Source organism: Centroberyx affinis, unplaced genomic scaffold (genome assembly GCF_046629955.1).
Source record: "Centroberyx affinis isolate AG114_WGS23_722 - 3 ecotype Tasmania unplaced genomic scaffold, CSIRO-AGI_Caff_v1 ptg002731l_1, whole genome shotgun sequence".
Classification (NCBI taxonomy): Eukaryota; Metazoa; Chordata; class Actinopteri; order Beryciformes; family Berycidae; genus Centroberyx; species Centroberyx affinis.
The window spans coordinates 47,008-63,321 of record NW_027280899.1 but is presented as its reverse complement, the minus strand read 5'-3'; the positions used below and the strand labels follow the sequence as shown (position 1 = coordinate 63,321).

General features: G+C 46.0%; 1 protein-coding gene across 1 annotated transcript in view; it reads left to right on the top strand.

The window, feature by feature from the left end:
* The first annotated feature begins 352 nt into the window (after window positions 1-352).
* The window catches only part of LOC139657659 (TSC22 domain family protein 3-like), a 40,255-nt gene continuing 24,293 nt past the window's right edge, over window positions 353-16,314 (top strand). Inside the window, exon 1 of the mRNA XM_071535558.1 lies at window positions 353-1,122. Coding sequence (XP_071391659.1) covers window positions 773-1,122 — 350 coding nt within the window. The 5' untranslated portion in view covers window positions 353-772. The remainder of the gene's footprint in view (window positions 1,123-16,314) is intronic.

Below are 16,314 nucleotides of genomic sequence, written 5' to 3'. Positions count from 1 at the left end.
TGTCAGCATGGCAGGGTGGAGCCGAGCCGAGCTGCACATGTTTTAAGCATGCTACGAGGCTCCGCTCCCTCCCCGTCTGCCTCTCCTTCCTCTTCACTCTTAATGTGCACCGGGGCTGGACTGAGAAAAGAAAAGAGGAGGAGGGACCCGCCGTGCGTTTACCAATCGCGAGAGTTTCCCCGCCCTCTCTCCATTTCCCTCTCTCTCGCTCCCTCCCCTTTTTGCACCCTCCCTCTGTCTCTAAGCACGCCAACCAAAGAGAGAAAAAAAAAAAAAAAAAAAAAAAGTGCAGGGAAAAAAGTGATAAGCAGCTTCTGGGTTTTGCTTTCAAGCGCACTCCTGCTGAATCGGTATGAGTGTGCGTGTGTGTGTGTGTGCGGGGCGTTCACTCTCTCTCCTGCCACAGTAGCAACACATTACAGCAGCGTCGGCCCCCGAACAAAAGGCTAAACGCAGCAGAGCCACAGGAGGGGGAACTCAGGGATAAGAAGCAGGCCGAGCGGCCCAGCGTGACTGCACTTCTCAGGGAGGAACTCAACCTGCCGTTTAGCCCTCCTGGCCCCCGGAGCGGAGACGGGACGGGACACTACACCGGCCCCAGCTGCCTGCCTGTCTGTCTCTCTGTCTGTCTCAGCTGGGGAACACACCCTGTTGCTGACAGCCTCTCTTTCACTTTTTCTTTCATCCACACCCCTCCACCTCTGCCTGTCATCCTGCACCTGTCCCTGTCCACCTGCGCCTCACTCTCTCTTCGTCTCCATCGTCTTCCGAGATGTCGGACGACGACTGCCGCTCGCCCATCGGCCTGGACTGCTGCAGCTGCTGCCTGGACCTGGCCAACGGCTGCGACGACTCCATGTCGGGCGGCCCGGGCCGGGGCCACGGGTCGGGCCTCGGCGCCGGGGGCCCGCCGGCGAGCCCCACCAGCCCCAGCGTCAGCCATTTCCGCCAGCTCCGCGACCAGCTGATGTACCAGAACCTGAACACGGACAAGCTGAACAACATCATGAGGCAGGACTCCCTGGACTCGGTGGTGAGGGACCCCTGCTTCCTGCTCAACGAGGGCATCTGCAACAGCAACATCGACCAGACCATGCTGTCCATCCTGCTCTTCTTTCACAGGTACGGCTATGCTGCTTGCTGGTCTGATACGGGGCGGGGTTCAGTTCACTGTGTCCAACTCTATTAGGCTGCTAATGACTGCTCTCTCATTAGTAAATGAAGTGGTGTTTGTATTTTGTACTGGTTCAATTGAAAGTTAATTGACTTCCAGCTCTCTTTGGGCCATTCAACACCCACTTTCTGACTTCTGGGTCTGCAAGTATCAAGAGTGCTGGTTAAGGAACAGGTTTACCTTTTAGTTTCAGTGAATCAGATGGTTAAAGGGGATTGGGTCAGTTGTCCATAGTCAGCACTTCTACTTTAAGAAGACTGACACACTCATGGATTAAGTATAGGCTTAGATTTGAGAGTTCATTATGACTGTGTTCAAGAAACTAGTTGAAGTTCAGGCTTTGGAAAAGTGCCTCATTGTTAGGATGTAATTACTAGGTAAATACAATGAGCTCCACAAGAAATTGCAGGGCAATATATTGAGATTTAAGTGCAGATTATCAAATTGACTTTGGGTGTATTTTCATCCAAGTCTGAAAGTCTGATTCCCTAAAACAAAGCTGGCAGTCTGTGTTTTAATCTCATAGTTGTGTCATTTCACATCCAAAGTAATAGAAATATGGAGCCAAAACATCAAACAATGTTAAAATACTTACGGCACTCATAGTATCTTGGTACATCTACATCTTCCATGTCCACATATTGCTCATATTATATCTGATATATTACATTAAATGACATTGACAGTGACTTCCTTCCAACTTTCTTAGCTTTCATGACCTCATGCGCATACATTTGCATACACTGTGTGTATCATTTCCCACGATTGATGCTGTGTCATTTAAAGCCAAGTGTTAATGTTTCTGAGGGTTTTTCTTTCGCTTTGAGAAAAATATGTTTGCTTTCAACAACTGTGCACAGATTCAGCTGCAAAATAGGACTGACCATCGAACTAAAGAGAACTTTACTTCAAAACAACAAAAGTTTGCATGGAGCAAAAAACACAAAAAAACAAAAAAAAAACAGCTAACCTATAAAGTCCGCCTAACAAACATGAGGTTATTCTAAAACACCAGTTTGTTGTCATATTGGTTCAATTAAAATTATTTTTTATTGCTAGAGGTCAATTAAAACTGGCCTCACGCCTTCCCTGTTCCTGCCAAATAGTGTTTATAAAGATGTTTGTTTGGCAGCTCGCTGACATATGTTTGTGAGGATTAGGATGTCCTGCTACATAGTTACTGCCAGTTGGCTAGTTTGTTTGGCAGGTTCTTTTTTCGATGACTTCAGCCTCAAATGAACAGTTACCGTCTTTTCAGTCAGCCTTGACCGTCGCTGAACTCCTGAACCCCAGCCAGCAGTTACTGTACAATGCTCACTTTGAGAAGCAATAATTACATATGGTCCGTCTAGTTATCGGAGCAGTAAAATGTGGAGAAACGGCAATAGGCGCTACCCCAGACAACGCAACCCTGTTATCATCTTAAAGGCCACCTTTGAATGTTGTATACTCGGAAGTCGCCGGCGTTCCTGCCAGTTAAGTGGAGATATGGGTTAAAGGTTCACGACATACATGTCGGACGTGTGTCACATGATAACGTAAACCCGATCGTTGGGTAATAAAAGAGGGTTTTTCCATTTCTGGTTTCGCTGGTGTAAGGAAGGCATCGTGATATCATCCTTCACCTTCCCCCCAGCTCTTATCCTTCTGAATCCCGTCTAAGGACTGTTACCTTGAAGTCCCTGCGCATTCAAACCCACACACCGGCTTTTCCACCCTATTGACTCCCAACGATGCTTTTGTTTACCTTTATTTTCCCCGTATTCCCAACCCTGCGTATTCATAACATCCAACAAGCAAGTTCTTGTTCCATCAACATTTCATGGTCAAGTGGAAAGAAACAATCTGAGGAAAATGATCTGTATCTTAGATGGAGCTGGTTGCCATGCACTCCCAGGCAAACAGTTGGATAAAATACTTATGTGGAACTTTAAATCACATAACTCAGGCAAAAACAGTCAGACAAAATATCTGCAGTCAAGCCTATCCTGATAAAAATGTACCTGGAATGGACATTAGGTACATGTTATCACAGATTCAGTTATTTGCAGTTCAGTAAAAACGATAACCTACTGTATCTTAATGTTCTCTGGCCAGAAAGCTTATCGATATTTTTTATCAAACGTCTCCACCAGCCAAGCTTCCACAGAATATCCAAACATCCAAGTTAAACTTTAACATGCTTTATCGTGAGGAGGCCTCCTCGCTACATAGCTATGGCTGTTTAGGCCTATTTTTATCACTTAGAGATGATAACTAGATGCTGCATGAGTACATTCAGCACAATAAGGCAATAAAACCATCTACTGTATACTGTAAAACAACTGAGCAGGCTTATGGCAGCAATGATTAGACTTCAGCTGTGATTAACTGATTTCATGCTTTTTGGCTGTGAAAACTTATCAAGTTGTGCAGCCTGTAGGAAAAAATAACACTTATTTTATATTAATTATTTTTTAGTTTTTAGACATACAGCAGGATTAGCTTCTGGCTGGGTAATGCTTCACATGTAGGCTATTTAGTGACTTTCCATAGTATTTTTTCCATCTGTACTTACATAACGGCTCACTTAATGCTCATTAATTTGACAACACTTGCACCGGCGATATTCTTGCTGTGGAGCTCCATGATTTGCTGAGGGAACACTCTGTACTTGATTTATTTATGATAGGCAGGGTGTGTCGGTGTGATAGGATGTAGAACAACGGGTCAAGAAACTTTGGCCCGTGCGCTGCAGCTCAGGCTTTAGCTGGTCCTCCCTTCTGACACGGAGAGCTAATGAACTCCATGAACAAATAATGCTTTTCCAACTGACCGGGTTTTATTTCTGTGCGGCTCTTCTGATGTGTCCCGGGACTATACGATACGGTCGGACGAATTACTATTCGCCGCATTCAGTATTTATGGTATTTGAATAATGCAAAGCGAGGAGAGCTTGGTTAAAGTGTTGTACAAGTGGTTTGTTGTTCTACAATCCAGACTTGCTCATGCACTAATGTCACAGCTATGGTTTTGCAGCTTCATACATTCCTTCAGGCCCTGATGCCTCAATCAATTAGCCAAGGGGACATTAGACTTTCATAGGGTGGCCCAACCTTATATTGGAAAGCATCAATATCAATGAAAATATCAATTGTACATCATAAAAAAATGATTTAATATTGATATCTTGATGTCTTTATTTAGTTATGAGAGAAATCAGGACACTAATGTACAGTGGAGATGATTAAATTACACACAGAGCACTGCTGTACCGCCAGGAGAGAATCAGGTTATACGTGCCAGCATTTTGACATTTCTGGCTGAGAGGCGTTGTGTTCACCCTTGTCATTGCCCAGTGTGACCCTGCATCTGTCTGTGCCAGCTCGACTGTTTGCCTGACAAACAGAGTGTTTTAGCCAGAACAGTTTGTCCCTGCACCTCCCCTTCTCAAGAGGGAATCACGGACGCGGATCATGTGGCTTCCGTTGGAAAGGCTTTCTCGCAGGATTAAAACATCGATTTCGAACGTGGACTCTGATAGTGCTTGCACGTGCGCGAGTACATGCGCTCGATGCACGCACACACACACACACACAAACACACACATACCTTTGCACATACGTACACACAAAGTTTTAATCCTGTCAGCTGAAGCAAGAAAGCTGCCCTATTGAACTGAGGCATGCAGAAGTTCATACATTTTTCAAATACTTTGCGTCAGGAGGGCCAAGATTTCGGATGAAAGCCTGGCTGAGGTTTATGCAGTGACCTCACCCTGGGTGGCCAATCCACAAAGCAGCCATCTTTCCCATTTACCATTTGTTAACAGAATGAAATGTTCAGTACAGCCTGGAGAAGCATACCAGGACATCTCTTGGACTTGTTGAGTATCTGTGTGAGGCAGCGGCAGTGGCGGCGGCCAGCAAACTTGTTACGTAAAATGCTTCAAGGGGTCACAGCGGCGTGCTGAGTGGAGAATTTCAGCTCTTAAGTCTTGTTTTGGCGTTTGAGGGAGAGCCAGAGAGCCTTGAGGGGGGGAAATGATCTGTGATTTCCACTGGATAAAAAAACGGAGGAAATGGGCTGAGTACACTTTGAGGCTTAGAGAAAGAGAGCCGCGCTTGGCTGGAATGAGAGAGATACTCTTCCACACCTTCACCCCAGGCAGGCAGGCAGTGCTTAGCAGCCACTAAACACCATCACAGGCCGGGGTGGAGAGTGGGGTGAAGAGCCTGCAGAGATGACACAAACATGTATCGCAGGGCTTCGGGCCTGCGACCTGCGACCAGTCAGTAAGCGGTTGAAGCACAAAAGGGAAAGAACTTCAAAACCAGTGGAGGCAGAAGGAGTATCACAAAATGTGGAAGGCTTCATTTCTCTGCAGTGTCCTCTAATGCGACCACAGGACAGAGCTGAAGAGGGGCCTAAAGGGCATGCTGGGTGCACAGCATCTTTCTCAGCTACTGGATATACTGGATGTGTCAGAAATGCACAAAAGAGGTGCTAACTAGTAAATCTTCAAAGAGACAAAATGCAAGATGCTCTCAAAATGTAGTTTCATTGTATCTGTAAGTAACGCAAAGATGGGGCGACTTTCATTCTCCTGGCTATAACCTATAGCCGCAAAAAAGAGGAAGAAAGAGAGAAGTTGCACGGCGGGATGTAAGGATGATATCACTTTCATTTCTTCTTTTGTTTCGACACAAAGGGGGGAAGAAGTTTCCGACCTGGTCGAGACAGACATTCTGAGGTTTTTTAGGGTCAAGCAACAGGGCCTGTACGTCAATAAGGCACTAAGACCACCAGAGGAGAGGATTGGAAGCAGACTCCGAGGTGCTGCTTTGCAAGATTAGATGCACAAGAAGGATTTTGAGCTTCAACCTCTGACCTGCTTTGATTTTCTGGCTTGAGATGATTACGCATCGCCTTGTGATACGTGCAACTTCTGCCTCGTTACGGCCGGAAAAGTTCCTCACTTTGCGCTAAAATGACAACTTGGCCGTTTGGCTTTGGTCCAGCTGACTACTGAACATGACCTGGCTCTCCCACAGCGGAGTGCAGACAGGATCCAGATGTGTCAGCGGCCCCCACTGGGGTTTAAAGGCCCAATCTGTAATCCTAATGTCAACAAAATGCCCCACCACAAAAAGTCCAAGAGTGAAGGCCTATTTTTAGTGATGCACTGTGGAAGTAATGGAAAGCTTATTTTCCATCTGCGAGTCTGCCAAAAGTTCATACATACATACATATAAAACCATCCTTGACATTACCAAAAACCATGAATGATAGTGGATAATAACACTGCTCAACAACACCACAGAATAAGAAATAGGAATCCACTTCCTGGACATGGCTATACTAAAGTGTCGAGTACAGTTCATTTACATGCTCGTCAGACCTGAAAACAGGAATGCTCCTATCAGGCAGAGTAGCAGTGGCTGGATAGAGGGAGAGTCCAGGCTGCACACTCTTTGAAGGCATAAGATTTGCATAGATGACTCCGGTTACAAAGGTGATACATGTGAACTCAGTGGCACCTTGTTGCATTCCTGTCTCTAGACATCTAGACTCTCTAGACTAACCCTAACCCTAACCCTAACCCTAACATTTTGCATATAAAGAGCACAATTTAGGACTGTTAGTCAGTCTGCGTGCATTAAAAATCTTTCAAGGTTATCTGTCCTCAGATCAGCACTCCTTTCTTTTTAATGTTTTTATGGAAGAATGGGAGCGAGAGAGGATAACTGAGCCGAATTTGAACTGAGTTTCAAATTCCCAACGCCTCCCACTGCTACAAAGAAATTCCTCAGAGAAAACACTGTTAGAAAGTAAAATAAGGTAAAGTATAGGGAGAGACTATGTGGATACGACACACTACAGTATGGGGGAGGCCTAACATGCTGAGTTCACAGAGTTTTTATACCATTCTGCTCATTGCTCTCCTTGTTTCTCTCCGTTTTGCCACATGAAAGGCTCATACATGTCAAAAACAGCCTTGTTGACGACAGAACCTGCATCCAATTACAATGTTCTGTTTCTTTTTCGGGACTCAGATGTTGTTTTCTTGTTCATAATGAAACTAAACGCAGTGTGGCTTGGTGTCCCCTCTAAAAAAAAAAAAAAAAGAAAGAAAGAAAAAAAGAAAGAAAAACAAGGGTCCCACAGATGTTTTAAGCAGAGTTACATAACTTCATGGGTTGCAGGTGACATGGGAGACGGATGTAAACAAAAGTCGGGGATTAGCGGAGAGAAGACGAAGGGAAGGAAGTCGGCGAGGAGGAACAGAAGCCGGGGGGGTGGGGGGAAAATCCCGAACAAACAAAAGCGGCGACGGCAAGGTCCGGGCAATGTCACGGAAGAGGGAGAGAGAGAGAGAGTGAGAGAGACAGACAAACAACCAGAGAGGGGGCCAGGATGAAGACAAAACATAGACAGAGCTGCTAAAAATACAGTGAAGTGGAGACTTGGAGGACTTCTAAGATATATAGGTTGCCTGATATCAGACAGAATTGTCAACTCGTTACACTCCATTTCCATCTTCAGTCCGACATTGCCTCCACTCTAACCGATTTCCGTGGGGGAGGGGGGTTGGATTTTCCCTAACCAATCACTAGAGACCAACGTATCCGCCTGAATCTAACGTCATTTTAAGTCGACACTGAGTACGATGTCGGGCGATATTGAGAAGACATGCCGTCTATGCCGTCTAAGCAGCGTCTATCTTGTCTATAGCGGTCACCATTGTTGTTATTACTCCTCCTTGGTTCCGGGGCACAGCTTGACAGCGGCGTTAATCCTGCCCGTGGCGCTGATTGGCTAATCCTTAGTCCCCCCCGGCGCTCATTGGACCGATCATTTTTCAACCGAGAAACCGCTGTTTCATTTCACGATGCCAGACCAGAATCAGTCAACTCGGTGGAGTGGGCGGATTCAAAGGTCTGGACCCAGGCAAATATATAGGTAGAGTGCTAGAGATAGAGAGAGCTTTGTAGTAAAAGTTACGACTTAGGAAGTCATTGTTTTCCCACTTTGGGCCGGAGGAAGTGCGAAGCCATGAAATGTGTTTGTTTTATGGCTGTTTTTTACAGGTTTCCTCAATAACTTTTAGACCAATTCTGCGTTCAAAAAGAGAGACGCTCAGGGAAAGCGAGTTTGATTTACAATATCAAGACACCATTAGACTTTCTAGCACATGTAGGTCTAATGAGTGTTGTGTTTCTGTATTTTAGGAGTGTCTGCACCACAGATTAGCCCCGTACTAGATGGTATCACTCAGGGACCGATATATAGAGGGGGGTACAATAATGGCTTTTTAATGGACCTCTTGAGTTACTGCCTTGTTGTGGCTGGGTGAATAGGCTGCTCTTGGTGCTGTGCCAGAAGATGCCTGGAACCACTGGTAAATGGTGTGTGTGTGTGTGTGTGTGTGTGTGTGTGTGTGTAGCGTGTGTGTGAGCCTTCTTTGGGCACTTGCTCTACTGGGTGCACCAGGCACTGTCTGTAAAGTGGTAATCAAGTCGTTGTTGCTCTTTGTGGGGAAGGCACGCAATGAATCACACACACATTTATAGCCCCACCCCCCAACACACACACACACACAGACAAAATAGCTCATTGAAAATGCCATCATCATCATCATCAAGTGCAGCAGACAGACAACAGTGTGTGTGTGTTAGGTTCACAGATCCACCCAGTTGGCAGGCACACACCCTGCACAAAGCTAACCACCTGTGTACAACCGCTTTAATGGTACCAACACTGCTGTGGTTACACATTCAATTACCATTGGGAACATAGTTAAAAAAAAAAAAGGGTGCGCTATGCCGCAAAATTAGATAAACATACCTTTATATGGACATGCTGAAAGATGCTTTGCATGTCTGTGCGATGACGGGTGATGCATATCAGGTCAGGCTAATATTATCTCTACTGTCATTTTGTCTGTACACTTGATCCCTGCAAAAAAACAACAAAAAAACAGTTGAATTTAAGGGTGTTTCTCTCTGAATGTCAAAAAAAAAAAAATGAACCGACCCAGTCCAACACTCCCATTGGGGGTATTCTATAAAACTCTCACTTACTGAGCTGTCAGGTAGCGCCCTGAAACATCTAAAATAAAAAAGGTGGAGTCTAAAATATGATAAGTTGTGCCTGGAGTCTAAAAAGGCTTTTTGATTTGGGGATAAGTCAGAAAGATGAATGCCGTGTTGACCTTGGCACCGATGATTGGCGCCGGTCATTTCAAAGGAAAGCCCGGAGTAATCTTTTAATCAAGCGATTCTGTACTCCTCAGTGACAGATCCAAGGGTCAGGAGTGAGTAATCGGTGTGTGTGTGCCCGCGAGCCTTAAGACACACGCCTTGGACACACACAGACGCAAACGCAAACGCACCGACCCACAACACCGCGCTGCTGTTGACACGTCACCATGGCAGAATCCAGCTGAGCTCTTTTGTCCCGACTGACAGGCAGCACAGATATGTACGAGAGGTGGATTACAAATCGACGAGCAACGCGCCAAAGTTGCCGCCCATGCCAAATTTTCACGATTGGGAAATACTTTGAGGAAAAATTACGACAAGGGATTCATGCCCCAATCTTTGAAAACACACTTGGGACCACCTAATTATGTAAAATGAGCTTAAAATGGAAACAAAAAAAACGATCATTTAAGGTTTTTAAATGTTTTTCACAGCCAACATCTAAATTTGTAGTGTGAACGTTTTACAGTGACTGATGTGGAGCTGCCCCTATGAATGCCACTGACACTAAAATATACTCACTCTTAAGATAACAGATGCTGAAAAGCTCACTCAGTTTCAACTTAATCACAAGTGAAATAGAATCATTTTAAAAATGTTCAAGTAACACAAAAATAGGCATTTTGTAGAACATCAATTTTCAAGGTCAATTTTCCGATTGTGTAACAGGCTATCAAAACTATTTTGTGATCACTGGCATGCTGCGGTGTGTTACATTATAAACCATAAATATCCGAGGACAAGGTTATGGACTGTTTGTGTTGTGGACATGGAGGGAGACTAGTGCAGAATAACGCAGCGGTTTCTGTTGAAAACAATTTGTACCCAAGCCCATAAGGCTCAACTTTGCCACACTTAACATGACTGGGGTAGGAATTCCTGAATCGGATCCATGAAAAATAAAATCAAATAAATAAATAAATAAAAGGACTCCACCCCAGTGCAGACACCTTTTAAAACAGTTTTTGGAAACTGTGAATTGGACAATGTAAAAAAAAATATATATAAGCCCTCTTGACAAATGATTCCACAAATACTTCAAAAGAGGGAGGCAGAACCACCCATCCATTAAAATCCTTTCTTCTCTCACGCTTCATGTTTGTGCCACTCTCTCTGTCCTTCTCCCTTTCATTTGCTCTCCATCTGTCTTTCCCCCCTCTCTCTCTCTCTCTCTCCATCTCTCCATCTCCGTTGTTCTAGTTGGCAGCGGTTGGGCTTATATAAGTCACAGTGAAGGCGGGGGTTGGAGTGGCCATGGCTACTGCCTACTGCCTTATCTGTTTGGACCACGGCTGTGGCGCCTATTTAGATAATAAGACTGCCTGTCAACACTTGCCATCGCACACTTGCACACACGCCATTACGCATACACACACACACACACACCCCAGTACCTGACTACGGGGCTGTTGTTGTGAACTCAGAGGAGTGATGAGTAATAGTAATACAAATAGTCGTTATGTTGTAATTACACTCTTTAAATAGCCATTAGACAGTGATACTGGTTGCGTAACGCTAGACATTGGGCACGGCTTTCTCCTCAGTCTTTTTACAGAACATGACTGCACCAGACAGCACACTAAAACCTCAGACAGACAATGGAAAATGTCTGTATTGTAATGTCTACCGTAGATATCTGTGGTCTACATGCAGGGATGGAAGCTGAGAAAATTGGGCATCACCCTGGTGGGGTTATTAGGCTTCCAATCAGCGTGCCACCCAGGCCGAGCGGTGCAAGCCGCAGGCGAGCGGGCGAGTGAAATTCAAATTCCTGTCTCCATGTGTCCTATTTTCATTAGCATGGGATTCCCACTCATTCGCTTTTTCTACTTGTGCACGAAAGGGGGGAAAGCCTGGTATCCCACCCTGCGAGCGAGGGCCAAGTTAAAGTTTGGCTCGGCAGATCTGGAGTGGAAACTTCACTCCCCCTGCATGAAAAACCTCCTTCTCCAGATCCCTGGGAAGCACGTAATTCTTCTAAAAAATTTTTTATCAGCTTGAAACCTGCCTGTCCTTGAGTGACTCTTTATGGATCCAAACTGAAAGCCAGTTTTCATATCAAAAAAGCGGGGGTGAAATTCCTACGGTAAATCCTGCATTTGTGCCTGGCAGCGCCCCTTAAAAGGACCGGCATCCCCCCAGACTGCAGCTCTGATTCACTCCGATGCTTATTCTGTCTGTTTTTCTGGAAGCCGGTTTCATAATCCCAAGTGCCGCTATCCCAGCAGTGAGTCAGTTTTTTCTTCCCTCTTTAGTCTGCCACACAATGTAGCCAGACAGAGCCTTTGTGGAGTGGGCTTGAGCCAGGCCTATCATTAGCCTATCTCATCCTCCCTGGGCACTATTCACACACAGGTCGGGTACATGCTGTACCCTGAGTGCACGCACGCACACATACACACACACACACACACACACACACAGGGAAGAGAGGAGCGGCACTCAAATGCGCATCGGGACTCATCTTTTGTCGGCTGAATGCACGCAAAACATGCACACCCACTCTCGCGCAAATCCGTGCACGCTCACAGCCTCTCTCACACACACACGCGCACACACACACACACACACACACACACTAGCAGAGTATCTTTACCCCTGCAGGGCACGGAGCTAGCATTCGGCACACTTTAGCTACGGCGTTGCCACAGCTCATTACTGAGAAGTGAAGAGTCGCTGTGAGAAGAAGAAATCATTACTCCTCCCTATTTCTGCATGTCATGAAGTCATGTTTTCCAACACACAGGAAAGGTTGCAGCGACAGAAGGACCAATGACAGGCTTGATTTTATAAGTTGCTGGACGCCTGCAGTTAGGCAACAGAGTGTGTTTTTCTTTCCGAGCCGCACTTCTGTATTCTCTAGTAAACAATTTTGAGCTCCGGAGCTGGATGTGTAATTTAAGTGCCCAAACTTTCCCAAACATGAGTCTGCTGTCATGCAATGGGCAGAGATGGGAAGAGCAGCGTAAAGGAACACAATTCTGGTTGGAGAATATGTTGTGCGTAAACTTCACAAGCAGTGTCAAACTCAGTTAACCACCACACTTTGTTTTGGCCCATTAAACTATTCATTGATGGAAGTACTTGACAGTTAATGTAGCTAAATGTGTAATCACACTTATACTGGAGGCTCCTACATCTGCCTCCCATCATATTATAGACTTAATTTAATCTATTTGTGTGGTGTTTTAACATTAACCACAATAAAACACTTTCTGAAGTGTTTATCTCGTGTTGAAAGAAATGTCACCCCAACAAGACCCAACCCAGGACTGGGAACTTTCACTGCCATCTGTTATTGCATCATCAAAGTGGGCCTTTTCACAATATTGAGAGGAGAAAAAAAAAAAAAAAACCCAGAGTGAGACTTCACAGCTTCTCAAGCTGGGAAAGCGGGTGGAGAACAGTTGGGCAACCTGCTCGAGACTTAGCGCAATGCAATCGTTTCATCAGACGTACTGAAATATGCACTGCAGTGCTGTGTGCACTCGCTGAACTCGCACTTCACCCAAAGTGACACCTCGCCTCATATAGGTGACCCTGTGTGCAGATGTGCTGCTGTCACCGCTCCCAAAGTCGAGGACACAAATGACTCTGTGAAGGCAAAAGTACAACTTGGCAGAGCCTATGTGTAATATAACTGCCACTATAAATTACAGTTTACACTATGTGTGGTTTAAAAAAAAAAAAAGGCAAATGACTGGCAAAACCCCATGTGCTCTTACCATAATCAAACTCTCACTTCACTGTAATGAATATGGTTTCCTGTTTGTTACCGGTGCTTCCAAGTTTCCTAACTCTCATTTGCTGCAAGTCTTCTTGCACTTTGGGAGAGAGCATCTGTGAGAAAGAAGGAAAGGAGGAAAGAAGGAAAGAAGGAAAGAAAGAAAGAAAGAAAGAAAGAAACAGAAAGAGAAATGCAAGGTCACTTCATTCAGTGAGCAGACGCCTCTAAAAGCACCATATTTTTATTCCACGATGGCGATGCAGTGGGTTGGATCCTGTCAACAACACAGTGCTGATTTGTGCTGATTGCGACCGTTTCATTGCGTGTAAGTGCGGCTCTTCAAATGAAGTCGTTTTTTTTTACTGACTGCACCTTCAGAAGAAAGGCGAGGCGTGCCAGACCCAGGTCCAGTTTGGGCCCATTAGCAGGCAGCCACGGTGGAATGAAAAGGTGGATTTGTTCTGCCAAAGCTCTTTTTTTCCCCCTCTCTCTCTCTCTCTCTCTGGATGCCTTTCTGGCAGATGAGAGCAAGTGAGAGAGAAAGGAGAAAAGAGAACGCGCGCGCCAAGTTTCACTGAGTCAGTGATTGTTTCTGGCCATTCCCCAGCAGAGAGAGAGAGAGAGAGAGAGAGAGAGAGAGGGGAAGAGAGAGAGGGAGTAGCACTAACTCAAATGAGCGAGAATAACAAGATGCATCCTGTCCAAGACTTCACTTCTGGCTTTTTTGTCCTTCTGTTTACCAGAAGCAGGCGCACCTTGGGGTGGGGAGGGCCAGTGGTATCTGATGGGGTTATTATGCCATCTTACTGGGCCATAAACAAGAGCCATTAACACCAGCGACATTAAACGACCTCCCTCTGCATTCCTTCCAGTGTGGAGTCATGGAGAGGAATGAGTCACACATCATCATTTTGTTTGCATGCTGCGGTGTTTAAACAGTCCGGGATTAGGGTATAAACAGCTGGACCCTCTGAAACACGTCGATGCTGCTGCTGGAACAAAGTTATGGCGCTGGGATGCGGAGCTCCGGACCTGCCAAGAAAGTCCGGGACACTCGAGGACACAGGAATGCTGAAGAACTCTGTCGCCCCTCCCTTCTTCCATCCATCTCTCCCACCTCGCTCTCTCTCTCTGACTCTGTCTCTCAAAGGCTTGTGCACATATACACTCGCATCCACACACACACACACACACACACACACACACACACGCACGCACGCACAGGGATTCCATACAGGCTTGCCATCCCACGGCTCTGACACAAGGTCTTTCAGGAGGCCTTTCCTCCATACAAAGACCTATTTATCGCCAACCTGAATGCAAGGTGTCATATGAGGGGAAAGTGGAGCAGTGCACCGGACTGGCAGAGAGAGAGGGAGAGAGAGAGAGAAAGAGAGAGAGAGAGAGAGGGGAACTTATATAACGCTGGAGGTCACGGCCCCTTCATTACTCATGGTACCCGTAGGCGGACCGTGTGGAAGTCAGCTGGGGTCAGGAGGTTCTTGCTTCAGTAGTCTTCTTTGCTGTGGATTAGCCCTAGCCACACTGGAAGAACTGACAGTTGACCTCCTCTTCACCTATAAAGTAACAGCTCAGGGTTCAGCGAAGGTCACCCTCAACAAGCCAGAGAAGTGAACTGCGAAGAAAAACCACGCAACTGGATACAACTTAAGCCTCAAATAGTCGTCGTTTTCAATGCAGCCGCACACCGTTCAGTTTAATCCTTTCCTATACGATACTCCACTGTGCAGAAAAGCTATGGCTCGCATCCACAGGAATTCAACAGGAAATCACAGTCATCTGTATGTGCTTCGCTCTCCTCTCTCTCTCTCTCCCTCTCTCCCGCTCCTACACGTTTCCATCTCTCGGCCCCGCACACACACACACACACACACACACTCGCTCGCTCAACCCCGACCCTAATGTTTTTACCGACGCGTCGCCCTCGGGCTTGTTTAGCATAATTTTAAGTGGCGCTCCTCTGTAGGCTGCTCTGCCGTGCCGGGGCGAGGCGCGTGGGAGCAAAACGGCTGAGGCCGCGCGCACACAGAATAAATACTGTGATGAAACTTTGCTTTCTTTTTGAGCGCTGTCATGAACTGTCAGGATTCCCGGGCCAGAATGTAAAGTTGAAACGACTGCCGTAGCTTGTTTGTCGGTGAGGATCAGCGTAGTGCAGCGGAAATAAATTGCACGACCGCACGCAACAAAGACGAATCTAACCTAGCAAGGCCAATTTACAGCAAATTAGAGGATGTAAGTCCAACTTAAGGTGGTATTTATGGCTTAGGTTTTAGCTTCAAAAGCATACTTTGCTACGCACTTTACATCAACGATTATCCGATTACAAAACAGCAGCAAGTCATGAATTTACATTTTGGAATCTCTTGGAATAAACGCAACCTACAATAACATAATTTCCACCACTGCACTTTGATCCCGTGTTAGATTCCACAGAGCAAGCAACACTGTCATCTCTAGCCAATGTGTGCATGAAGGCGAATCCAGCTTGCAGTTTAACATGAGGGTGATGAGGGATCGTTCCGGGTCGGAGCCGCTCGCAGGTGAGTGGGCTGAGACTTCAAACATGAACGATCTCTGTAATGGCTGACTGCTCCCTCTTCAATCCCAGACGCCGACCTGTTCTCACCGCGAGTTACATAACAAACAGACAGACACAACAGTGCGCAGATGTTGGCATAACACAGACAATCCCGCCGTGCGCTTTTTGTCAGCGGAATCGTCCGTCTGAATTCGAGCGAGCACGTTGTTATCTGATTGACGGGGTGTTATGAGCGAGGGCGTATTTCCAGCGTTCTTTTCATGCATGGGACGACTCCCTAGCGCTCGGGAGGAAAAGGATGCTATTGTAGCTCCTATCAATGGGAGATTCAGAGGAACACCCCGATAAAGAACAAGTCCCTAGCTGTTTTTCTACGGCAGCCAGCAAGGGGCGGATAAAAAAAGACTTGTATTCTTGCGCTCTTCAGAGAACCAAGATGCTTCCTCCTATTCATATTGAAATAAGCCTTCCAAGCAGCAGATATCAGATTCAGACATGATAGCGCAAGTCCCGTGAGTGCTGTTTTTGTTTTTTGCAATATTAAGTGGCAACAATATCTGGGTCACCACAGCGAAAACAATGTCTTGAGGGACCTGAGTCTCTCATT